The following is a 9,146-nucleotide window of genomic DNA, read 5'->3' on the forward strand; positions in this document are numbered from 1 at the left end:
TTTCCCTTTCACGCTCTCTTTGTAAGTAGCTGTACTTTCGAATATCCTGCTCATATGGGTCTCTATAATCCCTGTATTCACGGGTGTCATCATAGTATCGTGGGTCATAGTAATCTCCCTGATAAGGATCCCATTCTGAATAAAACTCTCGACTTCTGGCAGGATATTTTCGACGTGGATCCTCTGTGTAAGAACCTGGGGTACGCACATTCTCATAGTATGCCCGTTCAGCTGTGAACTCATGATATGGCGGCCGGCGCTCATCTCTGCAAAAAAAATTAAATAAATAAAGCAAATGAATAAATATGGAAGGATGATTCTACAAAATAAAAGAAGTGTTACCATGCATCTCACCTTCGTTCATTTGTGATTTCATAGAAATCTCTTATGTCTTGTCCAGATGCCTGCATTGAACGGTAAAAAGCCATCTGGCTTTCTTGGTTGGCGAAGTCAACCTGCAAACAAATGTAATTAACAGTGTTAGACAAAGAGACAGTGGGTTTGTCAGTGGTACAATTCATAATAGATTACAGACCTTTATTTTATTTCCTCCAATTTTCCAACCCTTTGTTTCCTTGACAGCGGCCTGCGCATACTCTATATTATTATATAAGATGAGGGCCATTCCTTTTAGTCGGTCAAACACAACCTAAATAAATACAAAAAAATGTAATATAAAGAAAACAAGTGAACTTCAAAATGCAATGCATTTATTCCACTGAAGAAAGAAAACGGAACAATAATAAATAAATTTTAATAATGAAATTTTTAATCAAAGAAATTAAAGAAAATTTAAATCACCTTTACAACATGTCCATAACGACAAAAGTGCCTTGTGAGATACTGTTCAGTAATACTGGAGGACAAGCCATCCAACCATACACATGTTGTAGGCATACTCTTGCCAAAACCAAGCTGAAGGAAAGAAAAATTCACATTAAGTCAACCAATATGTCTTGTGTAATCTATAGTTTTTAATTACAATGAGTACAATTTTTTTTTTTAATAATCGTAAACACTCTTCTTTTCTTCTTTTTCCTCATTGTACTAAATGAGGATTGGCTGTTAGCTATATGTAACATAAAAAAAAAGAAGAAGAAAAAAAAAACTCCAATAATAATCTGATCTCATCCTCACCTTTAACCTGTTGTTGCCAAGGTATTCACCATCCATTTTCTTAATTGCTTTGCAGACACTTGCTATGTCACAATACTGGAGAAAGGCATATTGTGGGGAACCATTTACCTTTTTTATATCGATATCCTGGTAAAAACAGAATATGTACATAAATTGGCAGTGTTAATACAGTGACTTTGTTTTACACACGTTTTACACAATTTTTAAATCACACTTTCAAATGTCTACTTACAACAATCTCTCCAAAACGCTGAAATATGTTAAGCAGGTCATGATAGGTTGTGGTTTTCTCCAAATTTCCAATGAATAATGTCCTTGTAGCTTTGGGGTGAAACTCATCTATTCGTTCATCCAAAGGACGGAACTCATTCTCACTCTCTGTTTCTATTGAGCAATAGATTAGAGAACAATGTTGGGTCCAATGCTACTTCAAAATCTAATATAATAACAACAACAGATTCTGTACTAAATGCGAGGAACCCACCTGGGCCATGCCAAGCAGTGACATCAATTTGCATGCCAAAAAACAGCTTCCCTTTAGATGCACTTAGAGCTTTTTCTTGATCCTCTTGCTGGCGAAAGAACACTAATCCATATCGTTCCTCAGAGGCACCATGAATTTGAACTGATGTGACTTTGCCATGTTTCTTAAATTCATGGAAAAGACCATCCTTCAGGCTTGTATCTAAAATAGATAGGGAGAGCATAATTACATTATTATTAGATGCTCTTAGTAGATGCTGTCTCACCAAAGTGTATTGCAAGATAATGCTTAAATTAGTTGGGAAATATGTTTTTTGTTTTGCTGTTTGAAAAGTGCATGTCTTCATTTTGACAAACTCATAAAAGCCTCACCCGTTGAGCGCACAGGGAGGTTCTGCACTTTGATACCAAAACTTTTGCGAGGTTCATCTTTGTCCAGTGAAGGTAGGGGCTGAGCAGGAGGGGCAGGTACAGCTGCTGACTGAACAGATCTAGCTGGAGACTGATCACTGGAGCTGCTGCTGGAATCACTACTGTGAGAGAAGAAAAACACAAACATGCTTAGAATGTAGACTGTAACAAAAGGTGAACACTAACAAATACATAGTGCCATGAAAATGCTGTAGATCAGAACTTTGCAGGACAGGATTACTATCAGTCAATATCAACATATAGCCTCAGAAGAAGGGGCAATCCTTTAAGGGAATTTACAAAAAAAAAAAAATACTAAACTTATAGTACATATAATAAAGGTAATATATATAAACCGTAATACAGTTTATTCATGCAGTTTGTTTTCCCACCTCAGAGAGGCACTGTTGCAACAAAGAAATTCTGTTAGTATTGCAAAAAAGAAACAGTGCCTCTCAGTGATGGTGAAAATATGAACACATATGTACACTCTAGGTTATCTTTTTTGGCCACTGCAACTGAGTATTACAGAGGAAAAAAAGGTGGATATCTAAATCTAATTCCTCTACTCGCACACAAAGGACTGGCAAGCACACCTGACATTCATTTGTATGAGGCTGTTTGTTATTTTCAAGTTTCAAGTAGTGAATAAATACTTAATTTCGCTACATATTCAAATAGCCACTGACAAGCAAAACAATTGTGCAAGCTACCAAATGACTCTATGAAAAGCTGAAATTTGTTCAAACTTTAATCAGTTTATTTGTATAGAAAGAACCAAGCACTAGATTTTAAATATAATAATAATAATTAATAAATAAATAAATACATGCATATCTTCACAAATCCATCTTTCTTTCATTATGCTTATGAATTAAAATCACTACATATTTGATATCTTCACTGCCTAACTCTGACACTTTGACATTACAGTGGATACTTCTTTCCTCAATATGATTCAGCCATATACATGACTTTCCTTTTGTCTGTTTACATCTTTGCACTGCCCTCTTTTCTCACTCGCTCTTTCTCTCATAAGTGCGGCTGATAGGGGCTGGCCTGCGGGAGTGGGCAGGGAGCCAGCAGTGGCTAGAAATGTCCAGTTCCAACTGGATCTCACGGGGGTGGGGGGAGTTCAAGTGGGCAGTGTGAAAATACACCAGCCGTTGTTTCTTAAAATTCCCCTACAGAATTTTCTCCTCAAGAAGTGTACAATACAACTAGCATATAGGAAAACAATATGCTTTTTTTATGCACAGTGGCCCTTTATTTATAAAAGAAACAACTCCGCATTCATAAAAAAAGGATTACTTGCATGTTAACAAACAAATATAAATATACGACAGCACTCAATTCCTATGGAAACTCACAGCTAAATAATACAAAAATGTTTGTTTGTTGCATGCTCTAACAAACAAAACTTTATTTATACATATTAATTACTATGGTGCACCAAAAATAAAATAATAACGAGAAGAACATTTTCACCCTCTGGGTGATTATCTCTCTGATAAATTATCCTTAGGTAAATTATCCTTAGGTTCCTGTAAATCAGAGGTTTAACAACATTTCGAAATAGTCAGACATTTTTGGTGTTTCCTGCTAGTGAAAGGATAGCAAAGAAAGCTAGCTACTGCTTTTCATCGGTCTGCTGATATTTGTCTCTGCCTCCCTTACACTGTTTGCTGGGTGGCTGCTGCACACGGAACAGCTGTGTCTAAGAGGCATTTTCTAGAGGTAACCATACATAGTTTTCAAAAACACTGAAGTAAAATAGTGTGACCTTGCAGTAACATTTAAAGAAGAACAGACACGAGCAGAAAAATCCAATTCAATTCAATTCACGTTTATTTGTATAGCACAACAGAAAATGTAAGTTTCTACATTATGTTTAAGAGTAGCTTATCAGTGGTGAAAAAGATGTTCAACATGACCTGTGTCCAGTCTCCAGAGAATTGAAGGAATGCAAATCTCATTGCAAGTGAAGGTCTGTGTTGAAGTCCTAAAGCAACAGGGCCATCTGTCAATCACTCTCAAAATGCATCTTGCACATAAATGGTTCTGAAGTATCAGTAATTGATGGCTGACCCAATGCCTGTAGCCAGTTTCTGGCCCGGTCAGCATCACAGGATGAAAGAACGCAACATCAACTAGGTCAGTCAACATCTCACGTTTGAATGTGCCCCTATTATGCCATTTCGAATATTGCCTTTTATGCTGTGTAATGTAGCTGTATGACTGTGAATGTAAACAATCTGCAAAGTTGTAAAGCCAAATGTGCACAATAAATAAAGTTATTGTCTCCCAAAAGAATCGACTCTGAACAGCCGAAACAAGTCGTCAGTAATTCGAATCCCACTTCCCTGACGGCTACATGTCATGAGGTAACGCATAATGCCTGTTTATGTTCTATGTTGTTCCAACTTGACCTGCCCTCAAACACTGTAGCTTGTTTGTGTGGTTAACATCATGCCATGTGCTACGCTGTGAAAGTAAATTCGTTTTTATTTTCACTTCTGAATGATTAAACAGCGAAGAATCAGTGGTTAAAATTTACAGCAGTACATCCCCAATCTTTTTTTGTCTTGAAAGATGGCTCAGTACTAGGGCTGTGCGATTAATCGAAATCGTCATAAAATCGCGATTTCTGAGGCAACACCACAAAGATCTCTATGACCAATGCATGGCAAAAAAAAAAACCTGGACACGGGATTTTTTTTCTTTTCTGCCATATGTCTATTCTAGAGACATTTTGTTACACCTTTACTTAGTGATTATTTTGCCTTATGTCTGTTCTAGAGACATGTTACAGCTTTTTGATAAAGCTCTAATTGGTTTTCTTTTGGAAATATGTTTCAAATTCACACTGAATGCATTAATGACTGTAAAGCATGTCTGTGTGTGTCAAAATCGTGATTAAAATCGAAATCGCAAAATTGATCAAAGAAATCGCGTTAGGTTTTTTTTGGCCATATCGCACAGCCCTACTCAGTACCCAGTTTATTTTGACCAGCTGCCTCCACTGAATCACAAACTGTACTTATGATAAATAATAGATATTTATATTTTCTATCAAGTGTTCAAAATACGGAACTATGGCAATGGGCATATCGTATCGACCAATCACAACAGACTGGGCCAGCTGGCCAATCAGAGCAGAGTAGGCTCACAGAAAGGAGGGGTTTAGAGAGATGAATCTTAGAACCGCTTCGAACGAATCGTTGGAAAATGAGTTCTTGAGATAACTAAAGCGTTTTTTGACCTTGCATGCATGTAAACCTTTTGTAGGAGACTCCCAAAACAATATTAGGAACCTTAAAAAAGGCATAATACGGGTAAGGCCTGTTGACACAAAGACATACACTTTGCGTGTGATTTGTCTGTTCAGACGAGTGCAAAAGAAACAGCAAACATGCTGAATGATGAAAAAGCAAGAATTCAGCATTACACAGGACAGGGGCACATGGTTTTCAATTTTCGCAAATTTGGTATTTATCAAACAACATCAAATACAAGAATACAGATACAAGTGAACTGGTTCTGCATGTGAATGTTTGTGCTGGTTTGGAATTAATTCAAATTAAATTGTTTATCACACCAAACATTTGTCTTGGTGTGAAAAAGCCTTTCGAGTTTTATGACTATATGTTACATTGCCGTTGTCATTAATAATTAGTTCAGTTGAAAATACTGGAAATTAGATAGACACCTTTCTTGACATTTGGACCATTTATGTATGATGTCATTGTTATTAAAACTGGTTTCCAATTACTTCCTGTAACTGGTAATGATTTACTGAGAAAGCACCTCATCTACATGTTTGTTTTTCACCATTTCAACAGATATATTTCTTGGTTATGCAGAGTCAACAAAACAGAGGTGCAAGCCAAGAAGTCTATGAATTTAAGTTTCACCCAGCTGTTTAGTGATAATAACATACAAATGTTTCACCAGGCTGTATTTATGCTGTCCATAAAAAGAGTCCAAGTAAAAAGTGTCCAAGTAAAAAAAAAAATAAACCAAATATTTAAAGTGACCCTATTATGCCATTTCGAATATTGACTTTCATGCAGTGTGTAATGTAGCTGTATGTGAATGTAAACAATCTGCAAAGTTGTAAAGCAGAAATTGCATGATAAATAGTTATTGTCTCCTAAAAGAAAGAATCAACTCTGAACAGCCGAAACGAGTCATCAGTACTTCCCTGACGGCTACACGTAACAGCTAACACATTTGCATAATGTTCTACATTGGCCGGCCGCAAACTACTTGACCCACCCTCAAACACTGCAACTTGTTTGGTTAACATCGTGTCGAGAAGATGCTGTTAAGTAAATTCGTTTTATTTTCACTTCGGAAAGATGAGGTTGCAAAGAATCAGTGCTTAAAATTCTTTTTTTTTTTTCACACTCTTTTTTGTGTTCCCATCATTTTATTGACGACTGCTTCTCTAATCTCGGGATTCACAAAACGCTTGCTCATGAAAAATGGATCAGTACCTGGTTTATTTGGACCAGCTGGCTCCACTGAATCACAACCTATAAGTATGATAAACAACAGATGTTTATATTTTCTATCGAGCATTCAAAATACGGAACTATGGCAATGGGCGTATCGTTTCCGACATGCACTGTATGCAGTAGACCAATCACAACAGACTGGGCCATCTGACCAAATCAGAGCAGAGTATGCTCATGGAAAGGAGGGGTTTAGAGAGACTGAACCTTAGAACTGCTTCGAACAAAACAAAATTAGGTGATACTAAATGCATATTTTGAGAAAACAAAAGCGTTTTTTGACCTTGCATGCATGTAAACCTTTTGTAGACTCCTAAAACAATATTAGGAATTTTTATGTAATTTTTGAGAGCCTGATTACAAAAAAAGTCTCAACATTAAAAGCCATGTCCAAAACACTACAATATAAATCAAACATAGGCTATACAGTTTGAACCAGTGTTTTAAAATTTATTTTACACTCCTATTACCAAATTTCTTTACCAAAAAACAGACTTACTGCAACATTTCATCTGTTCCGTTTTGTTTTAGTTTCTGTATTCCCTGTTTTCCTGAGTTCCCTTGTTGATCTGTTTGTTCCCTTAGTTGTCAATTAACTCCACACCTGCTTCTGTTCTCACTGATTCATTTCCTCCAGTTATTTAAGCCCTGTGTTCTCCTCAGTTTGTTTGTCCTGTATTGATGTTTTGATGTTGTATTCTTCTCGTGATTCTCCTGTATTTATGATTAAATACTACTTATTTTCTAATCCTTCGTCATTCGCTTTTTAGACTACAGCCACAGGTAACACTTACAAATAAATAAAATAATGCTTAAATAATGCAAACAAGACAATGGACAATATTACGTGTAAAGAATCAAAAATGCATGTGCCACTGATAAATAAAACAGAATAGTCTCTGCACAGACAATAATGAAATGAATTTAATTAAACCATATTGTTGATGAAAATAAGATAAAAATAAGAGTTGTAATTAATGTATCAATGATTTTGAAAAAGAGCTTTTTAATACCAGTTTCAAATATCAGCATTGCTGTTTTAGCTGTGTGTGCTGTAGCTGAAGAGCTCAATTCAATTCAATTCATGTTTATTTGTATAGCGCTTTTCATGATGCAAATCGTTGCAAAGCAGCTTTACAGAAAATTAAAGTTTCTACATTATATCTAGTAATAGCTTATGAGTGGTGACGATCTCAAGTTGATGTCCATATGGCAGAAATAAATACGGTAAAATCAAGCAGTTAATGTCATGTAATCAAACAGACGGTGAACACTATTAACAGCAATGATTATATGTTGCGATCAAACTTATAGCAAAATTTGGAAGTTCTTTTTTTTTTAAATGAACACCAGTAAACTGAATCACTTTGTTAGTGGGTTAATTAGGCTATGTGAAAATTAGATATTTATACAACATAAACATAATATTATAACATATATGCACAAAAAGTCGCAAAGTCAGAATGTGCTACTCAGAATGTGTAACTCCTGTTGTGGACTTCCCGTAACAACGTGCTGAAACACAGCAAATAAACCCAATGTTCTCTTTATAATGTTATGTATATGACATTCCCAATTATAGTTATTAATGTTGTGCATTGCTGTTTGAGCTGTGTGCGCTGAAGCTGAAGAGCTGAATGAACACCGGTAAACTGAAATGCTTTGCTAGCAGCTTATAACTCAAAGAAATGCATCCTATATGAGATTAATCAGATATTTACACAACATAAACATAATATTTAGGAATGCACCGAATGTTCGGCAACTTAAATAATTCGGCCGAATAAGTGAAAAGACCGAATAAATTGTACCGAACAATGATATGACGCGATCAAATAGCAACCAGCGAAGAGTGAGAGGCGCTATAATGCAGCACACATGTCAGCAGTGTGGAAGCATTTAAAACTGTCCGAGAAAGACCCAAAAATCATTACAAGCACAAACAGCGAGAGACTGTTTAGGACTGCAGCACATGTCTTCGATGAGAAGAGGAAGGGGTGATTGTTGCTGGTTTACTGTATGATGATAGAAATCGCGAAATGGGCTTAAAGGGGTCATATGATGTTGCTAAAAAGAACATTATTTTGTGTATTTGGTGTAATTAAATGTGTTTATGCGGTTTAAGGTTCAAAAAACACATTATTTTCCACATACTGTACATTATTGTTTCTCCTCTATGCCCCGCCTTTCTGAAACGCGTCGATTTTTACAAAGCTCATCGGTCTGAAAAGCGAGGTGAGCTGTGATTGGCCAGCTATTCAGTGTGTTGTGATTGGCTGAATACCTCAAGCGTGTGACGGAAATGTTACGCCCCTTACCATATTGTGATAATGCCCTGTCAGGCCGGAGCGATGATTCAAAAACATGAAAACCCATTATAAACGAGGCATTCGTTGCATCCAGTGGGGACATAATTATGGATTATAATGACTTATACGGTCTTTTTACGCGTTGCATCGCGCCGCGTAAACATAAAACACGGATCAGCTCCAGGCATGACGAAGCAGATATCGTCCTCTTTTGGAAGACCAAACAAAGTAGTTTCGCTTTCACAATGAAGCACACAGCGCCTTCACGACATGGCTGCAGCGTCAACAA

At 36.5% G+C, this 9,146-nt stretch overlaps 1 protein-coding gene across 1 annotated transcript in view; it reads right to left on the minus strand.

Moving 5' to 3' along the window:
- The window catches only part of spen (spen family transcriptional repressor), a 36,377-nt gene that overhangs the window by 11,123 nt on the left and 16,108 nt on the right, over positions 1 to 9,146 (minus strand). Inside the window, exons 4-11 of the mRNA XM_016484777.1 lie at positions 1,993 to 2,153; positions 1,622 to 1,822; positions 1,370 to 1,521; positions 1,138 to 1,263; positions 802 to 915; positions 536 to 649; positions 355 to 455; positions 6 to 266 (exon numbers count right to left, since the gene is read on the minus strand). Coding sequence (XP_016340263.1) covers positions 6 to 266; positions 355 to 455; positions 536 to 649; positions 802 to 915; positions 1,138 to 1,263; positions 1,370 to 1,521; positions 1,622 to 1,822; positions 1,993 to 2,153 — 1,230 coding nt within the window. The remainder of the gene's footprint in view (positions 1 to 5; positions 267 to 354; positions 456 to 535; positions 650 to 801; positions 916 to 1,137; positions 1,264 to 1,369; positions 1,522 to 1,621; positions 1,823 to 1,992; positions 2,154 to 9,146) is intronic.

The sequence above is a fragment of the Sinocyclocheilus anshuiensis genome, unplaced genomic scaffold (genome assembly GCF_001515605.1).
Source record: "Sinocyclocheilus anshuiensis isolate Anshui unplaced genomic scaffold, SAMN03320099.WGS_v1.1 scaffold1114, whole genome shotgun sequence".
Classification (NCBI taxonomy): Eukaryota; Metazoa; Chordata; class Actinopteri; order Cypriniformes; family Cyprinidae; genus Sinocyclocheilus; species Sinocyclocheilus anshuiensis.